At 40.3% G+C, this 15,224-nt stretch overlaps 2 protein-coding genes across 21 annotated transcripts in view; one reads left to right on the forward strand and one right to left on the reverse strand.

The window, feature by feature from the left end:
- patz1 (POZ/BTB and AT hook containing zinc finger 1) overlaps nucleotides 1–15,224 on the reverse strand; it is a 749,193-nt gene that overhangs the window by 528,840 nt on the left and 205,129 nt on the right. The gene's annotated exons all lie outside the window — the stretch shown is intronic.
- Nucleotides 1–15,224, forward strand: part of LOC138761246 (calcineurin-binding protein cabin-1-like) — a 449,064-nt gene that overhangs the window by 287,031 nt on the left and 146,809 nt on the right. For all 12 annotated transcript variants that reach the window (XM_069933059.1, XM_069933061.1, XM_069933058.1 and 9 more), the window contains one exon: nucleotides 12,094–12,257. In XM_069933059.1, coding sequence (XP_069789160.1) covers nucleotides 12,094–12,257 — 164 coding nt within the window. The remainder of the gene's footprint in view (nucleotides 1–12,093; nucleotides 12,258–15,224) is intronic.

Here is a 15,224-nt window from a genome sequence, read left to right on the forward strand (position 1 = left end):
TTGGAAAAGATATTTATTAAAATGACCCTGAGTTTTGGTTCCATAGTTCCGAGGAAGGAATGGAAAAGTTGGCCATTATTCTTAAAATAGAAAAGTTAGGAAGAAATATGATTGACTAATTTAAAATCATGAATCATAGACTCCTGCAGTGTGGAAATAGGCCCTTTGGCCGAACTTGACCACACCAACCAAGATGTCCCAACTACCTGCATTTGGTCTATATTCCTCTAAACCCATCCTATCTATGTATCTGTACAAATGTTTTTAAATGTTGCAATAGTGCCTGCCTCAGTTACCTTCTCTGTCAGCTTGTTCTATGCACTCACCATCTTCTGTGTTTATTTTTGTTTAAAGTTAATGTTCAGGCTCCCATTAAATCTCTCTCCCTCATCTTAAACCTGTGTAATTTGGTTCTTAATTGCCCTACCCTGGGCAAAAGACTCTGTGTGTTCACCTGAACTATTCTCATGATTTTGTGCACCTCTATGAGATGACCCCCCTCATCCTCCTGTGCCCAAACAAATAAAGCCCTTACTTGCTTAATCTCTCCCTATAGCTCAGGTTGCAAGTTCTGGCAACATCCTCGTCAACCTGCATCCTCTCCACTTTGACAAAATTTCTTCTATAGCACGGTGACCAAAGCTGAACAGTATTTCAAATGGAGCCTTCCCAACATCTTGTACAAATTAAAAAGCTGCTACATGACCTCCATTTCCTGTTTCATTGCTCTGAATGATGAAGGCTAATGAGCTGAAAGGAATTTTGATTACCTTATCCATTTTCAAAGTACAATGTACCTATACTCCTATATCCCTTTGCTCTATAGCACTTCCTAAGTTCCCTACCACTCACTGTGCAGATCATTCCCATGTTAGACCTCCAAAAATACAACACCTCTGATTTTTTCTGTATTACATTCCATAAACCATTCCTCTGACCACCTGCCCAACTGATCAACATCATGCTGCAATTTTTGGCAATAATCTTCAACCAGGTACTTTAGAGTGATCTACAAACTTCCTAATCATGAGGCTGTGGACAGAGTAGATGGAAGGAAACCATTTCCATTGGTTGGAGGGGCCAAGAACTAGGGACATATGATTAGATAATTGGCAAAATAACTAAAACTCAATTGAGAAATTAGCCAAACATTTATAATCTGGGACTATTAGCAGAGATTAATTCTATTGAGGCATTCAAAGTACCTATAAGGAAAGAATTTACATGGGAAGAGAGTGGGACTAACTGGATTGCTCTTTTTGATGGAGCTGATGTTTCTTAGCTGGCACCACCCCTCACCTCACAGCATCTACCTGTGACTGTCATGCCTTGTTCTTGTTAACTCATTGATATTTCCACAGTTTCCCAACAGGTTTTCCTCACCATCCAGCTCCTTGAATAGTTAGGTCAATATATTTCAGGCCTTGACTAACAGTTTACAGTTCAAATTTTGTCTTTTTTGTGCTCTCATGTTGGCTTTTTTTTAAGTTTAAATTCAAGAGCAGTTTTACCCTTTATACTAATTAATCCCTAATTGGAAGTAATTCCTAAACTGGCAGCCAAACCTGAGTCTCTGGAGGATCTTTTGAAGCCCTAAAAATGCAAATTCATTCCAATGAGTTTCATCTCTAATTAAAAGGGCGAGATAAAGTGGACATGAAAAAGATATTTACAGTGGTGGCCAGAGGGCCTAGCTTCAGAATAAAAGGATGTCCCTTTAGATCAGCGATGAGGAGATATTTCTTCAGTCAAAGGGTGGTGAATTTGTAGAATTCATTGTCTCAGATGGGTGTGGAGGCCAATCATTGGCTATATTTAAAGCAGAGCTTGATAGGTTATTGATTAATAAGACTGTCAAAGTTTATGGGGAGAAGGCAGGAAAATGGGGTTGAGAGTAAAAATACAACAGCCGTGATTTAATTAGCAGAGTAGACTCATGGGCTGAATGGCTTAATTCTGCTCTTTTGTTTTGAAGGGTTTCTTCACCAAGCAAGCTGGGTTATTTCTTCATTAAAATCATGACCTTTGCTATGTGTAGGTAAAGTTAACTGGAGCTGAAGCAGACAAGGAATTGCTGGAGGAACTCTGCAGCCCAGGCAGCATTCATGGGTAGAAATGGTAATTCACTATTTCAGGTCGGGACAATTATTTGCTCAAGATTCCAGCATCTGCAGCTTTTGAGTTTTTATTAACTGGTTTCTCTTTCTGAAAAGGGTTTGTTCAGTTTGTCTATTAAAGGTAACCTCTATGTTGCAGGGAATTTGAGTTCCAATTGTATGGCGTGTACCATGATTTTTCATAATAGAAATGATCTGTCCCTCTGCGAAGAAATGCTTTGGAAAAAAGATTTACTTTTTTTTTCAGATAAATTATGTGAGAGTGAATTTTTGGGTAGTGATTTGTGAACTCTGAAGGGTGAATTTCTGTAAACTGAATGGCTGTAGTTGCTTGTTTCTGGTCTATATCTCAGCCTGGTGAGAGCAACACCTCTTGCATGCATGGCCATAGGAATCAAGGTTCAAGGTTCCTTTTATTGAAACTTATTAATATATATATTTTTTAAAATTTAATTTTCAGTGACTAGTGAAGTTCTGCAGGGATCTGTTCTGGGACTCCTGCTCTTTGTAATTTTTATAAATGACTTAGATGAAGAATGGGTCACTAAGTTTTCAAATGATTTGAAGGTTAGAAGGATTGTGGATAGTGCTGAACGTTTTCGTAGGTTACTGAAGGATCCAGAATTCACCTGATGGTGTTGTTGATAATAGTTGTGGGTGTCAGCGGCATCCTGGGGTCCGGAGGCTGTACACGTTCTGTTTCTGCCAGTGTACATATGCTATTCACCTTGGTTGTTGGTGGAGGTTGGCAGGCTTGGAGAGTCATTAGCCCGCATTGACTAACGGTGGTTGAGATGGTGGGTGAGTAGTGCTCTGATATGTTCTGTTGACTGTTGCCCCAAATTCATAGACATTACTACAGACGTTATCGTTAGATGTTAGACATTGACCATTATCGTTAGCATATATGTTAGGATAGATGGTGATAAGACTACGTTAGCAAGGATGTTAGGATATTACAATAGATTTTTGTTACTACACTATTGTAGACATTACGAGTCCTTTTAGGTAAATTAATAAATGGTTTTAAAACTCATCTGACTTCATCATGAATTCCTCAAACACATCACAGTAAAGAGCCCACTTAGCCTCCGAGCAGCTTGTTTATAGATAATGGTTGTTATGGTTACAAATCGATATAGACAGGGTGCAGAGATGGGCAGGAAAATGGCAGATGGAGTTCAATCTGGGTAAGTGTGAGGTGATGCATTTTGGAAAGTCAAACCAGAAGACTGAGTACAGGGTTAATGGTCGAATACTTAACAGTGTAGAAGAACAGAGGGATCTTGAATTTCAGACCCATACGTCTCTCAAGATTGCTGCACAGGTTGATAGGATAGTTAAGAAGGCCTATGGAATGCTGGACTTGATTATTCAGGGGATTGAGTTCAAGAGTTAAGAGGTCATGTCGCAATTCTAAAAATCTCTGGTAAGATCACACGGAGTATTGTGTTCAGTTCTGGTCATCTCATTATAGGAAGGATGTGGAAGGTACGGAGAGAAGATTTAGCAGTATGTTGCCTAGATTGGAAAATAAGTCTTGTGAGGCAAGGTTAGCAGAGCTGGCACTTATCTCTTGAGAGAGTAAAAGGATGAGAGGAGACTTAGTAGAGGTCTCCATGCTTCTGAGAGGCATAGATAAGGTGGATAACCAGCATATTTTTCCCAGGGTGGGAAAAGCAAACACCAGGGGACATCTCTACAAAGTGAAGGGAGGAAAATTTAGGGGAGACATTAGGGTTTTTTTAACGCAGAGGTTAATGGGTGCTGGAATGCATTGGCAGGGGTGATGGTAGAGGCTGAAACATTAGGGGAATTTATGAGACTCTTCAGCACATAGATGAAAGAAGAATAGAGGATTTAGTTTTTTTTTGGGAGGAATATATAGGTCGGCACAACAATGAGGGTTGAAGGACCTGTACTGAGCCCTAATGTTCTAATATACATGATATACTTTAACTTCTATCTGCCATAAGACAAACAAACAGTTGCCATGAGCATTGCCCCAGCGCCTCTATCTATAAGGGAAAGAAAAGCAAAAGAGAGTCCATTCAGAGTCACTGAGTGTCTGTGGATTTCCCCCCAGTGCTCCCGCATCCTCTGCAGCCCAACAGAGTCCAATTCAAACCTATGGCAACCTAAGCGCCAGATCCAGATAATTCATCAGGAAAGAGCAGCACGGTAGCTCCTGTTCTTTCGGAATGTTTCAGACATTAGAAGGTGATCATAGGAATCCTTGAAACTGCACACAAATTGGAGTATAAGCTGTCCCTGAGTTAAGAATGACTTCCATTTTTATAGACACCCATAAGTCAGAAAATGCATTTAAAAAAAAAAAAATCATGATATGGTAATCACGTTTCCAGAGTGTGTCAAAAAGGGCATAAGACAGAGAAGAAATTATAATTACTAAAAGTGAGAGAGAGAGAGGAAACTAGATCTGCCATTCTTAGGAAGGAACACATGTACGTACATTAATCTTTTGAGCAATAATGTGGGAAATTGTTCATGTGTACTGATTGTCTATCCAGAATGTCCCTGGGGCATTTTCTTTGCAATTTCAGCACAGTTTAATTTTCCAATACTGCATGAATTAATGCAAACATCTTTGAAGGACCCACACAGCACAATCTAGATTTTAAAACTTCCCATCACTCTCACCAGATCATTCCTTGCAAAGAGGTGACTGCCTCTGTTGGAATTCTCTGTAATGGAGTGCTCCATTGCAGTCTGGAAGCAGCATCTGAGGTGTGCGCGTCTCAATGTAGAGAACAACTTATGTTTGGATTCCAGCTTGCATCACATGGACCCATCTGCTCTTGATCAGAGGACCTTTACCTATGCTTAGTCTGTAAGAACCACAATTCTGCTCTTGATTTGCACTGCCAGTGATAAAATGAACAACTGTTCTGTGAGGCATGTAATTGTATTTCCACTAAAGTACTTCCACAAGTTGATTTGTTCCTGGAACCTTTTCGCCACAAATGACTGTTGATTTGGGTCCAGGAAGTGAGTTTATGTTCTGTATCGCAGCAGTATTGCACAGTGCGATGTGGCAGATGTTTCCATATGAGTAGCACATTACCAAGAATGCTGAGTTGATTGAATAAAATAATCCTCATTTAGTTTTGAGTCTGTCATCTCAAGGTTTGGTTATTGGGTTGTCCCCCAAAATATCGGGGGAATTTCCACTAAGAATTTTCTGTTAACTTGAGGTTTCAAAGCATTTCAACAATAAATCAGGTTTTCTTTTGAAAAGCAGTTGGTAATTTTTGAGCAGATGTGGGAAGCTGATGTTCACAGCAAATAAAAATATGTATTTTTCCTCTGAATGATTTTGTAATTTGAAGGATTATTGGTGAGCAGTAGCATCTTGCACCTTCAAGTAGTAATGGTGAACGTTTTACATCAACTTGAAACGAGAGACCTCGGTTTAACATCTCGTGTGAAAGACTTGTTACTCCCTCAGAACTGGGTGAACTGTCAACAGTGTTCAAGTCCTGGAATGGTGAGAATTAACTTTCAACATTTAAAAGCTTTTTAGAGGGTTTTAAAGGAGGCTGCATCTGAGCATGCTTGTGTTGTAATTGTGGCAGATCTGTAAATTGAAATGGTGAAAGTGAATTGAATTATTGGTCCCGTGCACATCAACACCTGGATGAATGCTGGAATAAAATGAAGTCCATTGCACAGTGACTCCATCATATTGTGCTCTTAATTGTTTTTCTAGTGTTGTTCTTACCACTGTGTTCAGCCAAATTCTCCATTCGATAACTGCTCTAATTACCTTCCTTTGAAGTTACTTTCATTATTACTGCAAATTAAAATGGGGGACTGCAGCAATTTAAGCAAGAGAAGAGAGCATTGGTTTAATCAGGTTTACATTTGAGTTTGGCAGTTATGATTTCCCCTTTGGCATAATTAACCCAATTAATATGAAATTCATATCCATAAATACATTCCTCCCTGCATCAAAGATTTTTTCAGGGAAAGAGATTGGGTGCAAGTAGCTTGTATTTTTTTACTTTAATGCTCCTTGTCTGCTGCCTAAAAGCTGGATTTGCAATTGACTGTGATGAACGTTAAACACACGTTCTATCAAACGTCTCCAGGTCCACTGTGGAAAGTATACTGACTGGTTGTATCATGCCTGGTTGGGTAATTCAAGTGCCCAGGAATGCAGAAGGCTGTTGAAGGTAGTAAATGTTACCAGGTTCATCACAGGCTCTAACCTTCCATCCATTGCAGGTATCTCTGTGAGGTGCTACCTCAACAAGGGAACTGATATCATACAGGACCCCCATCATCCTGTTACAACTTCTTCTCACTGCTACCTTCAGGCAGAAGTATAGAAGTCTGAAGACCGGCATCTTTAATTCAAGAACAGTTTCTTTCCAACAGCTATCAGGCTCTTCAATTTAAATTTAGACACACAGCACAGTTACAGGCCATAAGTCCGTGCTACCCAATTAACCTACAACCCTGGTACATTTTGAACAGTGTAAACTGGAGTGCCTGGAAGAAACCCACACAGACACAGGGAGACCATACAAAGTCCATACAGACAGCACTGGATTCAATCCCCAGTCACTGGTACTGTAACAGATTCACACTAACCATGCCACCCTTCTCCCTGTAACCTCTCCTGTTACAGTAATCATGGACTCTACACTATTGCAACTCACCTTTTGAACCAGAATGACTATGAACATTTATTATCTGTATTGTGTATTTATTATCTCTTTTAAGTTAATTCAATTGTTTATTTTGACAGTTTTTCTTTACAAGTACCTGTTCAGCTGTAGCAAGTAAGAACTTCAGTGCAAATGTACATTGTATGATGTGTATGACAATAAACTCCTTATCATCAACAGCATTGTACCCCAGAATGCAACGCCTGGTCTCAGCTCAGCCATGCACTGCACCAGTCCACTCCGAAGCTTTGAAGGGCAGATATTTGCATTTCATTCCAGCAAAGCCAGTGGTGGTCTGGATTCTTTCTTGGTAGTCGTCAACCAGACAGCATCAATTTTGATTTCTACAATTTCCATTAACCCCTCTGCTATCCTTTTTCTTACCTCCAGCATCCCACCCCTTCCCTCTATCAGAGTACTACCCTTCTTCATCCTCTGCCCTCTCCCCTCTCACCAGCTTTTCTCCACACCCTCACCCCCCCAGTCGACATCCACCTGTTAGCCTGTGCTCCTCCCCATTCTCCTTTCTCCCATTTTCTCTCCTCCTTCCCCTCCCACTTTATTATTTAGGCCTCCGCCCCTTGGTCCCAAACAGTTACCTTTTACTTCGTCTGGATGCTGTCTTTCTCCAGCACCTTTGTGTTTTGTGTTCGATCCCAGCATATGCACATTTTCTTGTTCAGCTCCAGTGAAATTAGAAATGCTGGAATGAGCACAGCAGGCAAATCAACATTTCAAATGGCCTTTTCCCACATAAATGTCTTGTGTAAGTGATCAGATCTGGTGAATGAATGCCTTTTGAATGTTCCATGATGCAGATCCAGGCATGGTGCAAAGCTATTTTCTCTTTAGTGAGACTCAACGTTGGGATGGCATGGTTAGCATAGCATAGCATCCTCAACATTCATTGGAGCGACTTCATCCCTAACATCGAAGTACTCGAGATGGCAGAGGCCGACAACATCGAATCCACGCTGCTGAAGATCCAACTGCGCTGGGTAGGTCACGTCTCCAGAATGGAGGACCATCGCCTTCCCAAGATCGTGTTATATGGCGAGCTCTCCACTGGCCACCGTGACAGAGGTGCACCAAAGAAGAGGTACAAGGACTGCCTAAAGAAATCTCTTGGTGCCTGCCACATTGACCACCGCCCGTGGGCTGATATCGCCTCAAACCGTGCATCTTGGCGCCTCACAGTTCGGCGGGCAGCAACCTCCTTTGAAGAAGACCGCAGAGCCCACCTCACTGACAAAAGACAAAGGAGGAAAAACCCAACACCCAACCCCAACCAACCAATTTTCCCCTGCAATCGTGTCTGCCTGTCCCGCATCGGACTTGTCAGCCACAAACGAGCCTGCAGCTGACGTGGACACTTACCCCCTCCATAAATCTTCGTCCGCGAAGCCAAGCCAAAGGGAGAGTACAATGCTGTTACAGTGACCCCGGTTTGAGTCCAGCGGTGTCTGTAAGGAGTTTGTACATTCTTCCTGTGTCTGCATGGGTTTTGTACGGGTGCTCTAGCTTTTTCCCACCCTTCAAAATATATGGGGGGGTTGTAGTTCAATTGGGTGTAATTGGGTGGCATGGGTTCATGGGCCAGAAAGGCCTATTATGGTGCTATGTCTAAATTTTAAATTTGAAAAGGATTGAGATTTTCTCAGTTTGTTGAGACTGGTTCACTCTCTGAGATTGAATGTATTGATAGAGATTTCCTGAATGGTTCATTATTTGCCCTTCTCTCTATCCCTTTGGTCCTTCAATGACACGGCACTTAGCCATTTCATTGTGTGGTACAGCATGGAAACCAGAATTCAGTCATCAATGACCAATGGCTGAACCATATTAATCCCATTGACCCATAGCCTTTAATACTCAAGAGACTTGAGTGCTGTTAGCAACTCTGCCACAACTCTCTTGGTAGTTTGAACAAGGTAGGCAATTGTTGCTTTCTGGATGGAAAATTTCTAACACCTTATCCTAAAACTTCCTGCAATCTTACCTTATCCAAACTCTTCATCCACTCCAGGGAGAACAGATCCAGTCTCTCCTCATAACTGCAATGTTCCATCTCAAGCGATGTTGTATATGATTTGAAAGCCCACATCTCTTCATGATGAGATATGGCAATTCCTTTGAATACCAGTTGAAGAAACTTTTCTCCCCATCACTAATATTTGGTACATCCAATAATCTGGTGTCTCAAGAAATGGGAAAAAAAAACACATTATTTTGGAATCCTTCAATGTTCATGTTCTAAGTTAATCACTGAATCATCCAGGTGATGAGGTTGATATTTCTGAATGTTTTGGACTAATCTTGTTTCTCCAGGATGCCAATTCTAACGAGTTGGTTGCCAATAGACAGGGAGTGTAAGCTCTCAGTTGGGTTCAGGTGAAACAGCACTATATCACTTGTGATTTCTAAAATATTTGTCCATGATATGACTCCCCCAGGAACCCCATCCAAAATTTTTTAAAATTAAAAATTCAGAACTATTAAGATAATATAATTTAAAAACTCTTGGATACTTTGATGTAAACTTGGCTCAGTAAAACTAATGAAGCTTTTTACCAAGGTTCCAACAAGACAAATCCCCTGGTATCCCACACCTATGGGGATTGGTAGATGCCGAATAAGTGTATTTTCCAGTTGCTTGAGACTTGCTCTTACAATGCCTAATTAATACATCTGCATTAAGAATAAACAGTTTAAAAGACAAAAAAAACTATACTTACACTGAGCAAACTTCACTTGCATGAACATATAAACCTTAAAGCATTTTACTTTATTTTCACTTGCACTCTTTGAAAACATTTACAGGTTCCTCCCTCTCCACAGAGCCGCCTGAATGGTAAATAATAATATTATAGATAATTAACACAATTCCTCTCCCAAGTTTACAGGTAGACCCTCTGAATAGGGCGACTCTGACTATGCAAGGATAAGGAGAGAGTCATCCCAACTGCAAACAGCATCAACCAGCTCTTCATCCTGGATGAAGCCATTACATAGCTTTATTCAAACAGTTACAACAAGCAAAGCCTGACTAGGGCACTCTTTTGGCTGAATATTTGCTCCCATTATCACCAAAGGTTTATGTGTTACTTCAGAGAACATTTACAATTTTAAACGCATATTTTTTAAAACTTTTTTTTGCTGGTTGGTTGAATTCCAGTTACCAGGGGTTTACTGTATTTTCTTCATCTTTGATACTTTTCTTCAAATGTTGGTCTTGTGTATCTTTTAACCATAGAAAATGGGCCTCTCTCTGGTTAAAAACTGCCAACTTAATGAAAATGTCTCCTGTTGTTCATGATTATTAGCAAAGTTCTTTCTATTGATTTGCCTGAAGTGATGAAGTAGTGGAGAAATGATGTGACAATAGCAAGCCATTTAATTGAGAGTGCTTTCTCAGGATAACGTACAGGCTACATGGTTTATTTTACTTGAGGCCATTTTTGTTTATTTTGGATAACAATCAATTGGTTGTTTTGCACTATTAGATTACACTAAGATTGACTCTTTAGAAGATGATTGAGTACTATTAACAGAGGAACATAGGAAGTAGGAACAGGAGTAGACCAAAAATGGCCCATCGAGCCTGCTCCGCCATTCAATACGATCATGGCTGATCTAATTTATGACCTAACTCCACCTACCTGCCTTCTCCCCATATCCCTATCAATAAAACAGAGGAATGGGCAAGCATTTGCCAAATGCAAGCCAGTACAGCAACTGGGAAATGATGCAGTTTTGGGTTATAAGGTGATGAAAACAATTCCACTCCAAATAGATTGGGCTTCATTGGGTGAAAGGATAAGAGAACCTCCAATATGGGCTCACAGAGAACTAAAGGGGAACATTTCCAATTGTTGTGGGTGTTTTTATTATTAAAATTAAGCACTGTTTAAAGTGTAGAATGTAATAATCAGCTTTATTAAATTTAAATTTTTAAATTAAATTTAGATTTTTAAAAAATATTGACATACAGCACAATAACAGGCCCTTTTGACCCACAACCCCGTGGTGCCCAATTGACAAAAAGCCCATGTATGTTTTGAATGATGGGAGGAAACTGGAGCACGTGGGGAAAACCCATGCAGACGTGGGGAGAACGTACAAACTCCTTACAGATAGCGCAAGATTCAACAGTGTTGCGTTAACTGCTAAGCTAATTGTGCTGCCCAAGATATTATTGATTAAACTACACTGTGGGAAGGAAACTGGACCTGGTGAAAGGCTGCAACACAGATTTGCAAAGTTGCTGTGTGGTTTAATGGTCAAAAGCCATGAAAGGTTGAAGGCTTTATAGTCAGAACAATGCAGATCATTGGGTGTGATAATGATGGAGTATGCATATGATGAAGTGATCTTAAATGTAAAGTTATGACAAGATTTAAAAAGGTGTAGAAAAAAATGGAGCTTTGATGGGCCATAGATACCAAATTAATATACAAGAAATATGAAGGGTATGGATAGGATTGATGTAGGAAGGTTTTTTGAGCTGGCCGGGGAAACTAAAACGAGAGGACACAGTCTCAAGATTCGGGGGAGTAGATTTAGGACAGAGATGAGGAAAAATAGTTTTTCCCAGAGAGTAGTAAATGTTTGGAATTCTCTAACCAGGGAAGTAGTTGAGGCTGCTTCATTAAACATTTGGTTAGATAAATTTTTACATGATAGAGGAATTGGGGGATATGGGGAGAAGGCAGGTAGGTGGAGTTAGGTCATAAATTAGATCAGCCATGATCGTATTGAATGGCGGAGCAGGCTCGATGGGCCATTTTTGGCCTACTCCTGTTCCTACTTCCTATGTTCCGATGTTTTTCCTAATTAGAAAAGAAAATAGATCAAACCTCAAACAGTTGGGATGCTTGAAATTCACTCCCAGGTAGAGAAGTTAAGACAGGACTATCAACATTCAAGATTGGTTAAATGGAAGAAAGGAGAATGGGAACCAGGTGAACAAATGAACTCCGTTTTACTAACCTTAACACATATTCTTACTGAATGTCTTGGTATCTGGGGGGAAAATATAGTAATAAACACATTATGATTATGAGCTCTTTTCTAATGTGCTGAAATACAGCCACTATGAGATAGTCCAGAACTTCCATGAAATGTTACAGGTTGAAGAACAACCAATTGTTTGGATTCTCCCTCAACTATTTGTAACATGATAGTTTTGTGTAACCTTTTGAAGTTGTGCTTATATGGTCATCTGTTATCCTCGCATTTAAAATCTGAATGTTGAAAGGTCAAACTATTTTTTGTTTCCCTAGGGAATCTGGCGTATTCCTGTGGATGAAATTGACCGTCCTGGCAGCTTTGCCTCACATATGAACCGTTCGATTGTTATCTTACTTGATGTTCTGTCTCAACTGAAGGACCATAATACACTGCTAAGAGTATCTTCCATGCTTCAGAGAACTCCTGACCAAGGAAAGTAAGTGTGCAAGTTCAGAACTTCAGTTATTTGCATAAAAGATAGCAATGTACTTCACTCAGATGAAAGAAACAAAAATATGAATCACATAAAATATAAAATTATTTTTTATGAATTTTTGAGGAAATCAAATATTGCTTACACTATTTATGGATACTATCATGCAACTAGTTAAGTGGTGAATATTCTTGATACTCATTATACTCTACAATCACCAGGGTTTCAAAAGGAAATAACAACTACCTCGGGACTCTCACTAGCCAACCATCTGGGACTTTGTCAAAGGACTCGCTAAACTTCTTGTGGAAAGCCTGCTCTCGTCAATTCCCTTGAGCGCCCTCTTCAATAAAAACCCAAATCAAATATATGAAACAAAATTTCCCTATGCACAGAGCCAGACTGACTATCCCTAATCAGTCCTTGACCGTCAAAAAACTTGTGGATTCTGTCTTTCAGAGTCTCTTCCCCACTTACGCATGACTGACATTAACCGAACTGGGCTGTCAATGCCTAGCTTGTCCTTGCAGCCCTTCTGAAATAGACGTAGAACATGAGTCATCCTCTAGTCTTCAGGTAACTTACCTGTTGTAACAATGATGCAAGCCCCTCTGCCAAAATCTCAGCTATATCTTCTTTAGCTTTCCACAGTGTCTGAGGATACCGTAGGTCATATCCTGGGAATTTATCAAGTTTTAAGACTGAGCACCTCATTTGTAATTTGATCTGGTCCAAGATGTCACAATTCCCTCCCTTCTGTGACATTCTCCCCAGTAAATCTAACTCTCCTGCTCCCATGACCACTCCTGAGCTTGCTTGCAATTTCCTGACCAGGCAGTTGTTAGATGGGAAATTCACGTTTCCAGGTTTCATGACTACAATCGATTCTGTCACCAGTGCCTATACTTCTCAAGCCCACACTCCCATCTGGTTAATTAAGATTTAATTATCTTGTCCTGCTATCTTCGAAGATTTGTTTCTGCACTTCTGGACAGCCACTGTTCCTGCACTCTTTTAAAATGGTAATCAAGTTATACTCCCCTTCTTCATTTTGCTTTCCAAAATAGATTCCTTCACACTTGGCTGCTTTAAATTTTATCTGCCATATGTTTGTCCATTTTGCTAGTCTGCTTGCTTCCTCCAGACATCTGCTACTATCCCCCTCATTGTTTACTATATTTTCAGGTTTTGAGTCAGCTGTAGACTTTTAAATTATACTCCCTTTCCACAAATCTGGGGTCCATATAAATTAAAATGTGATATTCTGAAAGCTGACTGCTGGGAACATCACAACATACTTCCTTCCAGACTGAAACACAGCTGTTCACTAAGATAATAAGAATAGGAACTGCTGGAAAGACTTAGCAAATGAGGCAGCATCTGGGTAAAGAGAATCCGAGACGTACAAGATCTGAAATGTTAGTTCTATTTCTCAATCTCTGCCCTCCACCCTGCCGTACCCGGCCTTTGATATACCTGGCCTGTTGAGTATCTCCTGCCTTTTTTCTTGTATTTCATTGTCTTGTTATTACTAGTGTCACTTCTTTTTGCCAGTTTTGTCTACACTACTACTGCTCATTTTACCCCAGGATTTTCATTATTACATAATATGCTACTTGATTAAATTCTTTTTGCAAGTTTATATATTACAATTTTCATCAGCTTCTTTATTATTTCATTGAACAAGAAAATTAGTTGCATACAATTTGCATTTAAAAATTATTTTAGAACTTTCTTGATTCAAAATCAGGATTTATTGTCACGAACAAGTGATGAAATTCAGTGTTTTGCTCCAGCATCATAGTATAAACAGACATATTATAACCATCTTATGACATGATTATAAAATAATAACAATAATAGGGCACAAAAAGGCAGTATCTTTGGTTAATTGATATTCAGGAATCTGATGGCAGTGGGGAAGAAGCTGTCCTTGTGTTCATCTTTAGGCTCCTGTACCTTTTCCCTGATGGTAGCAGAGTGAAGAGGGCATGGCCTGGATGGAGGGGGTCTTTGAGGGTGGAGGCTGCTTTTTTAAGACACCACCTCATGTAGATGTCCTCAATGGAGCGAAGTCTGGTGCCTGTGATGTCGCAGGCCGAGTTAATCAACCTTCTGGAGTTTATTCTTGTCCTGAGAATTGGTGCCTCCATACCTGGCAGTGACGCAAGCAGCCAGAATGCTCTTTATGGTACACCTGTGGAAGTTTACGAGAGTCTTCAGTGACATACCGAATCTCCTCAGACACCTCACAAAGTATAGCTGCTGGCAAACCTTCTTTATGATTGCATCAATGTGATCTCCAGGATAGATCCTTGGAGATGTTGACACCTAGGAATTTGAAGTTCTTGACCCTCTCCACTACTGAGCCCTCAGTGAGGTAGTGTTCTCCTGACTTCCTCCTGAAGTCCACAATCATCTCCTTGGATTTGCTGACATTGAGCGCAAGGTTGTTATCATTTCACCATTCAACAAGTTGAGCTATCTTCCTCCTGTACGCTTTCTCATTGCCATTTGTGATTTGGCTGACAACTGTGGTGACATTGGCAAACCTGTAGATGGCATTGGAATTGTGCCTAGCCACACAGTTGTGGGTGTATAATGAGTAGAGCAGTGGGCTAAGCACGCATCCTTGGGGTGTGCCTGTGTTGATAATCAGCGAGGAGGAGACATTTTCAATTTGTACTGACTCTGGTCTTCCAATGAGAAAGTCAAAGATCCAGTTGCAAAGGGAGGTACAGAGGCCAAGAGTTTGTAGCTTCTTGATGAGCGTTGAGGGAATAATGGTATTGAAGGCTGAGCTGTAGTCCATGAAGAGCAGCTGTATGTATGAAATTGCTGTTTTTGAGGTGATCCAGAGCTGAGTGGAGAGCCAGCAATATTGTATCTGCCATGGAGCTATTGTGCCGATAGGTGAATTGCAGTGGGTCCAGATCTTGGGTAATTCTGGCCATGAACAGTCTCTCAAAG

The sequence above is a fragment of the Narcine bancroftii genome, chromosome 4 (genome assembly GCF_036971445.1).
Source record: "Narcine bancroftii isolate sNarBan1 chromosome 4, sNarBan1.hap1, whole genome shotgun sequence".
Lineage (NCBI taxonomy): Eukaryota > Metazoa > Chordata > Chondrichthyes > Torpediniformes > Narcinidae > Narcine > Narcine bancroftii.